The sequence below is a fragment of the Ascaphus truei genome, chromosome 4 (genome assembly GCF_040206685.1).
Source record: "Ascaphus truei isolate aAscTru1 chromosome 4, aAscTru1.hap1, whole genome shotgun sequence".
Classification (NCBI taxonomy): Eukaryota; Metazoa; Chordata; class Amphibia; order Anura; family Ascaphidae; genus Ascaphus; species Ascaphus truei.
In genome coordinates this window covers 65,718,066-65,731,708 of record NC_134486.1, presented here as the reverse complement: position 1 = coordinate 65,731,708, position 13,643 = coordinate 65,718,066, and the positions used below count along the sequence as shown (strand labels likewise).

The 13,643-nt window shown below is 41.9% G+C and overlaps 1 protein-coding gene across 5 annotated transcripts in view; it reads right to left on the bottom strand.

Annotated features, from left to right (window-relative positions):
- ACYP2 (acylphosphatase 2) overlaps nt 1-12,724 on the bottom strand; it is a 211,697-nt gene extending 198,973 nt beyond the window's left edge. Inside the window, exons 1-2 of one of the 5 annotated variants that reach the window (XM_075595939.1) lie at nt 12,512-12,724; nt 9,203-9,311 (exon numbers count right to left, since the gene is read on the bottom strand). In XM_075595939.1, the coding sequence (XP_075452054.1) occupies nt 9,203-9,311; nt 12,512-12,535 (133 nt within the window). In that variant the 5' untranslated portion in view covers nt 12,536-12,724. Of the gene's footprint in view, nt 1-1,043; nt 1,206-9,202; nt 9,312-12,511 lie in introns of all 5 variants that reach the window. The other 4 variants (XM_075595938.1, XM_075595942.1, XM_075595940.1 and 1 more) reach the window with 4 other exon arrangements.
- Nucleotides 12,725-13,643: the final 919 nt, after the last annotated feature.

Sequence of the window (13,643 nt, the reverse complement as noted above, 5' to 3'; positions counted from 1 at the left end):
TCCATTTATCAACTATCTGTGCAAATCCATCTCTCCTGACTCCTCTACCTTTGGCCAGTCTGACCCGCTCCAAAATATGTCCTATTCAATGTCATGAAAAGGACAATGGAAAATGAGTACAGCCGCGGCCCCTTTTATTCTCCAACATCTCCGAATTTTGGGGGGGATTTTTTCCGAATGCCACGCACTTCACCGCGTTCATGCCGCATTCATACCGCATTCACGTTCATGCATTCAATATTATGAGCGCTAAAATACCGGAACATATTCCTGAAAAAAAATAAAAAATACTGCATCTGCCCGCGGTTATCAGAGTTGCGCCGATACGGCCGCAGTAGGATAAAGGCGGCTGCAGCTGTATATCTGTGGAGTTGGGTTAGCACATGTAGAGTTAACAGGCACATACAGATATAACATCACCCTGTGTTCATGGAGTCTCTCTACAGTAAAACAAAAGCCTCCCTCTTACTAGTTGGGATTCTAGTTGTATCCCTAGTTGGGATACAATTGTGTTGATAAACACAGTGACCTCGTCAAAAAGGAGCATGTGAAACTCCATCCAATATTCACGTTACTATTCAGTTTAGCAACTAAGAGTGAACATTTTTAAATGGTTCTGTTTGTCAGGTTTTGTACATCAATTACATGATGTAGCTTCATATCACTGTTGTGCTAGGATACATGTTATACAGTAATATTTCCTGTGACCACGGGTTGGTGCGCATTGATACCCATGAAAGGAGCAAGATTGCATCTGCTCTTTCTGACTTGAGCCACTTCTCTATTTGCTCCTGAATTGCAACCACAGCAGCAGTCCCTGCAGGTTCTGAAGTGCTCTCTGGAGACTCAATGCCATATGAATGTTTAAGAAAACATGTCATAATACAGGAGTTCATATGGAATATTTTGACCCCCTTTTCATGTTCCCATATACTTCACAGCAGAGTGGCTTGGTATGTGGAGTACATAGAAGTCATAGTGAAATAGAGAAAGGAACAATACAGGCAAAGAAAAAAAAAAGATAGTGGAAAAGGACAGGTTACCCATGTAAATGAGCAGTCTTCTCACCCCCACTGTAACCCTCTTCCTTCTCGTTCCGATCACCCCATTGCTTTAACAATTTACCAGAGTCCTTCAAATCCACTTCCTGTCTAAGTTCCTTCAAGACTTTGGCTGTTACAGTAACTCTCAATGTATTTTTCTTCCTGGTAAAATATATTATAAATAAATAAGAACAGGGCTGGAGAAAGAAAGGAACAGAGGGCAGAGCAGAAATGGAGATTCTAATGGGAAGAGAGAAAAGCAGACATGAGGGAAAGAGATGTTTGATACACAAGGGGCAATTAGAGCCAAGCAGACCAGAGACCAGGCAGAGAGAGAGAAAAGAAGGGAGAAGGATTGACAGTGCAGAAGTTAATTCTGTGGAAATATTTTTAAAGATCCGAGTGAAGTATGCTTAGTTAGAACTACAGTATATCTTGTAAAACATTGCTACAAAGAAAGGTGTTCTGCAAAAAAGAGGAGTACAGAGACAAACTCGAATGATAACATCCAATGGTTGATAGGTCTGAAAAGTGCCTGAAATATTGCTGATCTCTACAACAACCTCTCCTAATAGATTACTCTGAAGCAAGAGAAAATATAAGATATGGGTTTTTTTTTATGCCTTTAAGTTGTGGCTGCCCATGTATTGTTCTCCCCCCCCCCCCCCCCCCCTACCTCACTGGAGAAAAAGTGATGCACAGAGACACAGTTGAATTTACCTCTTTTAAATATGTCATGTAACTTTTCCCTAATGCCTAATATTGACCGTATTCAAATAATCAGTTGATGCATATAGAAGAAATTGAATGAAATTAGTAATTACTTTAATATACTGTATAGAAACTAAAAGTATATGGCCAGTCATTAGGACTCCAATAGGTTAATTCCCCAGTAGAAAACTATACAGTAGTGTCTCCCCAGTAGGGTCTGGCCAATTTTAGTTAGGTAAAACATACAGTACACATGCAAGCTCATATTAAACCCCCAAAATAACCACAACATATATATAAGCATATAGGTGTCACAGAGGAGTGCTTTCATGTTCTGTCTCTGGTTTTAAATTAAATTTTAGTTAGGGGCAGTGGCTCCAGCCTAGGCTATAAATAGCAGTGTCTGTGTTAGGTTAATTAGGCAAACCCCAAAATTGGTATTGCAGGGTGCTTTCACAAAGTGTAATACATGGTGAAAAGGTGAATCTAATAACGTGAGTGAAGTGAATAAATTACACTAGTAAAGTGATATAAAATGTGAATCAATAAATGATTGGGTGATATAGAATGCTCAAAAAAACTCCGGTGGGGACTTGTTTCCAAAAGTCCTCCTCCACGTATTAACTCTCCACAAATTCCAGAGGGAGCACGATCAAACCAAAAATAAAGAAAGAATATATAGTACACACAGATATATCAGGTTGACTTGTACTGTAAGTGACATCTTGGCTTTTGTGGATGTCCTACTTACAGTGTGTAAGTTTCAATAAAGCTTATCCCAAAACTGTGTTAATGGTTTTTCTTCTTGTGTAGATATGGGAATGTACCTCAGGGCAAAGGAATGAAAGCAATTATGGTGCAGATCAGACAAGTTAGGTTTATAAAAGAAGGCATATGCTCATTGTACTAACATTTTGTACATGTTAAAAATGCACATAAAAAAAATAAGCCATACCAAAATAGCCATACCTCCCAGAAAGTGATAAACAAAGAAATAAATCTCAGGAAGAAACAAAAAAAGACAGAAAACCAACTGATCCCTCTACCCATGAGGGTCCTTCAGGCTCAAAAGATTTTTCTTAGAGAAAATAGGGTCTTCCAGTTTCTGGGAGACATACAGTAAAACAGATTTCTCCCACTAAAGGAAAGGGGGACAAAAACAGGATCCAAAAGAACAATAAATACAGAGGAAAATGGGGTAGAAGAATGAGAAAGAGAAACAAAGAGACTACACAAATAAACAGCAATAGCACCTTCAACCACGCCCAGTAGCACTCCTTTTGACACTCACACACATATATATATATATATATATATATATATATATATATATATATATAGTGCAGAATAAATGAGTTCTCCAGTATTCGGTGATACCTTTTTTATTGGACTAACAATTTATGTCATAGGACAAGCTTTCGAGAGTTATCCTCTCTTCTTCAGGTCAAGCAATATTGCTTGAAGTGAAGAAGAGAGGATAACTCTCGAAAGCTTGTCCTATGACATAAATTGTTAGTCCAATAAAAAAGGTATCACCGAATACTGGAGAACTCATTTATTCTGCACTATCGCAACTGGACTAACACGGCTATTTTCTGCTTTATATATATATATATATATATATATATATATATATATAGTGGTAATTTGGGGGGGGGGTTCTGAGAGCCTGCTGGGTATCTGTGTGTTTGTCGACTTTGTCCATCTGGTCTCAGCTGTTTTGGTGGTTAGTGGCTCCTCCCACGCATGGTTTAAACTTCGCCCCTCCCCACTATCCAAGTAAGCAGGTTTTTTTTTTCATGCGACAGGTTCAATGCCAGGACCATCCTTCCTCTAATTATAGAGGTAAATAAGGATTTTAATCAGTTAGTGTTAGGACCTGCGAATTTGGTCATGCCTTGATGCGGCTTGCAGGCTTACACGCTTTGGCCAAAGGGTTAACTAAATGACCCCTTTTCAAGAGATATACAGGTATTTCACTAGGTATTTTTGTCACATTGGATGTTGCTCTGGACTTCTTTGTCTCTTGTTTTATACAATTAGCCACGCCCAGTAGCACTCCTTTTGACACACATATATATTGTGGTAATTTGGGGGGGGGAGTTCTGAGAGCTTGCTGGGTATCTGTGTGTTTCTACCACTAAAGGAAAGGGGGACAAAAAAAGGATCCAAAAGAACAAGAAATACAGAGGAAAATGGGGTAGAAGAATGAGAAAGAGAAACAAAGAGACTATTCAAATAGAAAGCAATAGCATCTTCAACCTAAGTGAAGTCACATTAAGTGAGGCACAGAACAACTTAATTACAAAAGGTCTAACTTTTGCACCCACTGCAGGACCCAACAGCTTTGTCATACCTAGACGCGAATAAATTCCTAAGGAAACTGACCGTCAAAAGATTTTTTCTAAGCAAAAATGCAATATCTAGAGTAACTAGCAGAACATACAGTATAATAGTGAACCAGCATCTCAAAAAGATGAAGAAAACATCTTTGTACATTCTTCATTACAACCAAAATCTACATTCTATCCGTCCCATAGCAAGGGAAATCATTTGGAAGTTTTCTACCAAATGATCACAAGAGATTTCGAAGATCTAACAGGGGGGGAAATCCTCCTACATACACAACTTGACCAAACCTGAAAGAGAGGCTTTAAAGAAATCATAGATGATGAGAGGATAACAGGCAGATAAAGGAGGAGGTGTTGTAATTACAATTATACAGACTGCTCAGAGACACAGATACTTATATTAAACTAACAAAAGATCCCTCCACAGAATTCAAACTAGATCTAAAAAATCTGTTAGAAAAAGGAAAAAATATTGGTATCCTAGAAGATAGAGAATTCAATTTTCTTATGAAAGAAACACCTCAGTTACCCATCTTTTATTTCCTACCGAAAATTCACAAGAGTGTAGTCAATACCCCAGGAAGACCCATTATCTCGGGGATTGACTCACTCGCATTAAACTTATCAGCCTACTGTATATTGATACATTTCTTCAAAAATATGTTAAAGGGCTTAGGTCCTATTTAAAAGACGCTACAACGGTTATAAATATATTAGATAATATTGGATGGGAGGACAATTTCACACTAGCCACAGTAGATGTTCCTGTAAGGAATCGGGGAACACGTCCTCTGCGACGTGTTCCCTCCTTACCTGTTGTCTCGCAGTCCTCTACTCGGGCACCAGCGCGTGCATGCACCCCCACTCTACTTACAGAATGCACGCGCGCGGCGCGCACACGTGACGTCGTGCATCGCTCTCCAGCTACTTGGCAAGTACTTACAGCCCACTTGTCTTCTGCAGCCAATCCTTGCCTCCACGGAGGCCTCCCCTCTGTTTCCGCCCCTCTTGTGACTGGTTCCTGTGTGCTTTAAATATCCTGCAGTTCCTGTCTTACGTTGCTGAGCATAACTAGTTGTAGCCTTCTGCTTCCACGTCTGTTGTGCCTTGCTCCCTGTCTTGTGCTTCTCTCTACAGTTAACCCTTCATGTACCGACCCAGCTTGTACTTGGAAACTCCTGTGGATACAGACCCTGGCTTACCCTCGACTCTGCTGATTTCTCCAACCCTGACCACGGCTACACGGACTACTACTATTCTGATCTCTCCAATCCCGGACCACGGCTATACAGACTTTGACTATTCTAATCTCTCCAACCGAAGACCTTGGCAAGTATCTGGGCTAACCCACTCTCTCCAACCCAGACACGGCTACGTTGACAATCCGCCTGCCAGGCGCGTTTCCGCTAATGTGAAGTGAATGGTGTGAGTGCATTACTATGTGTGATGCTTGGTGTCAATACATTTTAGATATTAATGTCACATTTAAACATAATGGGAATATATATCTAGGGAACAGGGAGCCTATTACAGGATCACTTTGAAGGATTCTCCAATGGCGCCTGAGAATCCCTTTGATGGAAGGGGCAGCTGAATTGTATTAAGTGATAAAACGTGGTCAGGAATCTAGTTCAGACCTTGGACAATCTTCTTTTATTAGTCTTGATACAAATTTGTCTTTAGATGATCCCAACAATGTAGCCAGATCTGCCTGTTTAGCCTCATCAAAGACTTTTAGCACTAAAGTTCTATCATTGCCTTTCTCAAGAAATGTATTAATCAAAAGTTGACCTTGTTGAACAAAGTCCTTTGTAGAGGTATGCTTGATTCTATAAAACTGACTCTTCGGGATATTTTCCAGCCATTTCTGATGATGTCCACTAGAGGCATGCAAATAACTATTTACATTCACCTCCTTGAAATGCGTTCTTGTATGGATATGAGTATCCTCTGGACAAACAAGCAGCTCTAAATCTAAGAAATTAATTGTGACGGTGAAGGGGTACCCAGGCCAGTAAATAAAGGTATTTGGCCCGGCTGTGTGCCTCTGAGCCATATTGGGGAATTGTGATTGTCAGCTCTTCAACGCAATCATGGCATGTAACTGCATTTGTAATAAAGGTATATGTGTATTTTTACTGTTCCAGGAGTGCCAGCCAGCGGAGAGGTGCAGGGCGTGAGTTTCAGGGGTGATTTTACGGTAAAATGTTGTCAGGGTGTGTTTGGGTAGAAGGGGGCCAGTGTTGCGGATTACCCCGAAACATGTACTCAGGAATGCCCCCCAGATTCCAGAGGACATGAGGAACACAGAACACCGGATAAAATCCTCCCTAGAAAGCAGTTTCAGCTCACCACCAAATTTCCCTGCTTCAGCACAGACCAGAACAGTAAAACTGGGCAGGGAATTGAATTACATTCAAAGGTCCCCGTTATATGCCCCCAAAAAAACAGAACCAAGGGGGGTTCATAGTAAAGTCATTTTTATTATTATGTGTATAACTGTGGCAGTGGTTTCATGTAAGCGTGTGAAAGGGAAAATGGTTTTAAAAGTACCCAAGGTTTATATTTTTATTAAAGTAAGGTTCAGAGCAAGGCATTCAGTATGGATAAAAATCCATTTGCATGGGAAACAGAGGTTACTCCGCCCTCTGAGCTTCAAAGGCCATCCAGGATATGGAGGTGTTAAACCTTTTGTTAGCAAGGGGGGGAGAGGAAGAGAATTTCAATAAGCCCTCCTGGCCAGTTTCAAAGGCAGTTCTGGAAATGGAAGTGTTAAACCTTTTGTTAGCAAGGAAGATAATTTCAAAGCCACCCTGGCAAATGGCTGCTATGCCCAGACTGAGCAGTGCCAGATAGAGGGGACGGGCACATGTCCAGAGCAGACTGAAAAGCCCATCTGCCAGGTTTGCAAAGTAATGGCAACTCCGTGATAGGGGGAATAAATTATTCCCACGGAGTAGATTGGATGCATGGCTTGAGTATAGGACTGTTTAGTGCATAAAAAACCCTGCAGCCCATGGGGAAGCAGTTTCATCATGTAACAATAATCATCATGCAGTGAAAGATTCATCCTGTAACCAGACTTAACATCGTAACTAGTAAGTGTATTTCTAGTGTGTTTTGTAAACTAAGCTATTCATTCTGTAAATTACAATTTATGTTATCTCTTGCTTTGCTCAATCAAAGGATCTGGGTGTTTTGGTGTTAAAAGCATTGGTCTCCCGTGACACTAATGTGTGAGGTATCAATCTCAAAAGTGAAGTTAAGTCCCATGACATTGATGTTAAACGACTCAAGGACCGACATAAGTTCCACTTTGTCCCCATCCCAGATCATAATGATATCATCAATGAAACGCCAAAGAACACCAGGCCCGCCCCCAGCCCAGCATTATCCCACAAATGGAGGTCCTCCCACAACCCCATGTATAAGTTAGCATAGCTGGGGGCAAACCTGGTTCCCATGGCTGTTCCATAGATCTGCAAATAATAAATGCTCTCAAAAAGAAAATAATTATGTTGCAGAATGAATTCAATGCAAGAGAGCAAAAACTGTCTCTGATCTGGATGTAAAGACAAATCCTTATCTAGAAAATATTTAATAGCATTAATGCCCCTGCGATGCTCTATACAGGTGTATAGAGAAGAAACATCGCAGGTGGCCCACAGATATGTGTCCTTCCACTGAATGCTAGAGGTGAGGTCGATGACGTGCAGTGTGTCCCTCAGATAAGATCTGAGCTTGATGACATAACCTTATGTCATAAGATAAGGATTTGTCTTTACAAAGGTATTGTGACATCACATGGCATCGCGTTGCCATAAAGTTACACCGCATGACATCGCATGCTCTGTGACTTCATGATGCCAAGACTTCTGAGATGCCGCGCCGGTCCAGGTAAGAATCCTCGCAAAAGCCCTTGCACCGAGCCCCGCAAAACTACAAGCTGGCCCCATATATATTTATGTGTGAACAGCAAATGAACATATATCTTGTCTAGCTGTTACATACGCCCATAATAATATCTCTTGCTGTCCTGAAATGTCTGTAAATGTAATGTATAACCTCTGTTCATTTATTGTAACCATGTATTGTCATCATGACTCTGTGCCCAGGACACAGATCTTCATTGCCAGAGGGAAAAAGAATAAAAAGTTATTTTAATAATCCGCTTGGTTGCCATACTGCACAGAAACTTTCATTCCTACATGACTTTGTTGTGACACTGGGCCAATTTTGTTATTAAATTGCCTTGATGCATAGAGACCGCCATATTTTGAAAACGGTATTTACTAAGATGTCTTATGGCTTAGGATCACTTCGAAAATATGGCCCCCACATGTATGTTTTGCTTGGTTGATTTTCCTGTGTTGACCCAATAGTGTCTGTAGGGGAAATTCACTTCTATTGCAGACGTTTAGCTATATGCTCATAGTGGAGATGGTTAAAATGTGAAATATAACTTTAAATAAAAAGGAATGTTATCCACAGGGAGTTAGTTACAATGTAAAATAATAACGCAACAACATGCTTTTAGAAGAGCAAAGAAATCTTGTATTTCTAGGTCTTTTCAAGAATACACCAATGTGGCTTCTAAATTATTTAATTTAATAAATACTAGATTGCCCAATGAACCATTATATGTTCTAAAAAACATAGAAAAGAAACCTACAAATTAAAATAGAACCAGATGACTTGGAATAAATGTGGGTTATATCCCACGAAGCAACAAAAAAGTGGCTTAATTGCACTTGAAATTTCCTGCATGTGTGCATTCCAAGTTATGTGTTCCAGCTCTGATAAAGGATGTTTTTATTCTGGGAAAGAAAATGAATAGTAGCAGTGGTTGAAATGTGATGGTATGAGGGTGTATGGAGTAACATTACTAGAAGCAGAAATGGGTACATGAAATCTCACATGTGATCTTGCGACTGGAAGACAATTTTACTTGTTTTAAAAAGGGTTTAAGCATAATCAGAGATTGGAAAGTATTCAACTCCGAGACAGAACCACACAAGAAAAAAGGAAATTGCAACTACATACATGTGAAGATACAGATGCAGCGGCCATAATTTTACGAAATCATGCGGTGTATACCTCGGAATACCCATGTGATGGCTCGTGATTTCTTCCAACCGTACCGCCTTAAGACGCGAAAGCAGGCGTGTGCATAAAATGGCATTTTAGTGTTGTGGCTTTTAAACACCTGAAATTGACACAGTAGCACAGTAGCATATAATTGCACACAATCCATAAAATTCAAACAAAGCAACCGCGATAAACACGTGTGCCTGGGGCGATTGACCGCGTTCATGCCGCGTGGAGTACAGCAGCGCATACGAAAACTGCGCCGTTTTGCCTTAAAATTATGGCCGCTGTATCTGTAATTTCTACTGTAGCTCATGAGTTCCTATTGCAGGTTTTAACTTTTAGCTATTTTTTTCTCCCATACTTTCTTAGCTACTGTAGCTGGCACAGAACTATACATTACCCTACACCCAGGCCCCAACTAAGGTTCACATCAGGCATTTACCTTATTTAGGACTTCAAAAAATTACTTCTCGAAATTAGGTAAAGAATTACTACTTTTTGCTGTACTGACCTCACTTCTGAATCATTGAACCTTGTATAACAACCTAAAGGTAACAAATAAATATATTAATGTTAACTGTAGACTATGTACAATGTAAAAATCATAACATATTTACAATTGATATATATGATAGCAAAATTCATGTGCGTAGAGCAGCAGTGCCATCTACGTGGAAACTTTAGGAAACTTTTCCTGTAGCATGAACTTTAAAACTCTGGAATTCATATGAATACCATTTAGATAATGTTATTCTCTGAGGGGCCCTAAGTAGGTGTCTTGCCTTGATACATTTACAAAATCAAATGCAAACAGCCAGCTGGAGGCAGAGGGCGAATCTTTAAACTGCTGTCCCATAATAAATCCAACTTTGTAAACCGCCACTACATTGTTACAGAGCCCCCGCGCAAATACACATGTTTTGGGGCCTGTAGAAATGTGGGTCGAGGTGGTACTGAATATTATTTTTTAACTCAAGTTTCACTTTGACACATATATGTATGTATGTATGTATGTACAGCATGTATATCTTTATTTATATAGTGCTATTAATGTACATAGTGCTTCACAGCAGTAATACACGTGACAATCATATAAATAACAAATAATACAAATAACACATAATGGAAAGAAGTGCTTCGGTCATAAAAGTAACATTTCAGAAACGGAGTCCCTGCCCCAATGAGATTATAATCTCTCCCATGATTCTAAACCCAACCCCAGCACTTTCTACGCAGTCAGTCAACCCAAGGGAGGTGTTATATCAAAGACTCCCAGCTGCAAACAAAAATCACATTTATCAAATAAAATCACTCCCACTGCAACCACTTGCATTTTTTTTTTTACATACAAATTAAGCTCTGCATGCAAAAGACATAGGGCCATTCTATCGAATGTCCCATAAGGTGCCTCGCAACATAGCACTGCTTACTGAATATGGCCCGCAATGCCTGGTGTCAGAGTGAGTAGTGAGTAGTGCCCACTAACACCCACATCCCTAAGTACACCCAATGTACTGTGTAATCATTATACCCTACCCCCTGTAGCACTGTTTCTCCCACCCTATGGAAGATATGGCAGCTATTATGTGTGTGGTGCATTTCCTGTGGCTCACAGGAGGCCTGAACCTCCGCTGCTGGGAGCCTGGGGTGTACGTGGATTGTCTGGTGACAGGGCCTCCAGCTGTGAGGGATCCTGACGGCGCCGGATAACCCCTTCAGAGGACCCAATGCAATAAGATCACACCGAGCATATAATAACAAGTTTACTAACATGCAATAGGCAACACAATACACATAGAACTTGGGCCTCGCACGGCCTTACCCACACATCCTATACCAAAGTCCATCCACCTAGTCCACACCCCGGTGAGAATGTCCCCTAATGTACAGAGGTGCCCATGGCACCTAACCAACCTGGTGTCCACAGGAGTCAACCCACCCGGAAGTGTGTGACAGCGCTGTCCGCAATGTCGGCCGCCTCCACCTGGGGTGGTATTCAGCTGGAGGGTCCCACCTTAACAGTCTCTTTATGTAGTGGTGGTCTGGTCCCAGACCACAGGCCGCATCTGCTGTGCGGTGTCCTCTGCTGTGTCCCTGACACTTAATCAGATAAGGGGCAGTGTCCGTATCTAAGAAGCCTGTCCCCCCTGTAGCAGCTACAACCTACAGGGGACTCGGGGTCTAACTGGGATCTAATAGGGGGTCTCTGGCCTAGTGCAGGGGCCACAGACACCCTGAACATACACCTTCTCCCTACCGTGTCCCAGCTCCGACTGGCGTGCTCCTCAATGCGCCAAATGTATCAACTGCAGTCCTCCGTGAATCCTGCAGCCCTATTGGCTATCTCTCCCCATCTGACTAGCAGCCCCTGGGGCTGCTCGGGATTGTAGTTCCCCTGCGGATCTACAACTAACATGGCCGCCGTTGTCCGACTACACCGCATGCGCGCATCTGTAATGGCCGACGCACTCCATTCTACGCATGCGCCAGCCTCACGCATGTGCGGTCATGCACAAGATGGCGCGCTCTGCTAAGGGAGCCGTGGCAGACCTGTGGCAACCCGCTCATCATCCTGAACGCCCACCATGCTCCCGCTCGCCCCCGGCACTCGCCGAGCGTCCCCGCAGCCCTTCGCAGCTACCGCTGCTACCGCTGCTACCGGAGGTTAGGCAAACCCCAGAGGGAGACCTGGCCACACCCCTGTTATTCATGTACCGTGTAACCATTATACCCTACCCCCTGTTATTCATGTACCATGTAACCATTATACCCTACCCCCTGTTATTCATTTACTGTGTAACCATTATACCCTACCCCCTGTTATTAATGTACCATGTAATTATTATACCCTACGCCCTGTTATTCATTTACTGTGTAACCATTATACCCTACCCCCTGTTATTCATGTACCATTTAACCATTATACCCTACCCCCTGTTATTCATTTACTGTGTAACCATTATACCCTACCCCCTTTTATTCCTGTACTGTGTACATTGTACCCTACCCCCTATTATTCATGCTTTGCCAATACTGAAATGCTCTTTCGTCATACCAATAAAGCTTATTTGATTTGAATAGATCTGCTTGTTCTCAATAGAAGTAGATGAGCATCTTATATGTTTATATGAGAAAACGTGAGTGCTCAATAGAACAGTATCGACTGAAGTCTGTCCTTGTGCCTTCACACTGCCCAGCTCTTTGTATCTATCTTTAGACATGGGGTGACTTGTCCTTATTTGCTCAGCATGCAGGGACGCAGTGAAAAAAACACACTGACATTTCAAAATAGATGAAAAGAGAAATCCCACCTACCCTGGACACGGCCAAACACTTCATAATCAACCGAAATCAGTTTGTTTGCGGCTTTGGCTAGGTTAGACATGGCCAACAAACAAGTGCAAGTAAGCATCAGGCAATGGGCTGCACGCATAGAGGCAGCTTGCAGACCTCCACGGGCTAATATCTCCTCTTACACCTGTCACTATGCAGAGCGAAACCAATCAGGGAGCAGGGAGGCAGCAGCTTCAAAGCAGACAGGCCTGTGACCAGCTTTACATCAGCAGAGCTTAACTGCTGCATTGCCACCAGGGAAACCCGCAGTGACAAGAGCCACCCCCAGAGCCCTCGAATAATGTACAGCACGCTGAGCACTGATCATCTGGCAAGAACAAGCGCAATTATGTATTTTAGGGATCCACAGAGCACAACATAAAATAGTACAACATGGCCATCTAGAAGACAACAGTATCAATATTGAGTGATTTGCTTTATAATGTTCTTTTCCTAGTCAAAGATAGACACATGGCATTTCATACATTGCAAGGCCGCACTGTTCACTGCGTATTTTCAGTTCTAAAAATATCACACCATTTTCTTTTGAGCAAAGGGTTTACCATATGTTATTGCTTTTATGATTAACTACTGTCACCTAGTGGCCAGTTCAGAATATGCTGAGCTAGGCTGCAAAACTATAGCAGAATCAGCACTAGATTACAATTTTACTGGAATCCAACAGGGGAGAAGAGCCTTGACAGCTATCCCAGGACAGGCCAGCCCATCTCGGAAGAAGCAGGCTAAATTACAAGAGCGGTGTGGAGAAACTTGTGGGGAGCGCAGGTGTCACCATATACATGTAAGGGAAAAGAACAATATAATAGTGTGGTATGTCTAAATAAACACAGCAACCTAAGGAGGAATCTTGAATGGGAACTCACATTCTCCCAGTGGTAATACAGCCTTTAAATAGCAATAGATGCAGTGGGTAGATTCAGCAATTTGCAGGGGGGTCTTGCTTGTACACACTCCCTGATGGTGGCAGGACGAACCCTCAAAGGCAATGAAATAAAGACAATTCTAGTGCAACATTATTGTATTATATTGTTCTTTTCCCTTACATGTATATGGTGACACCTGCGCTCCCCACAAGTTTCTCCACACCATTCCA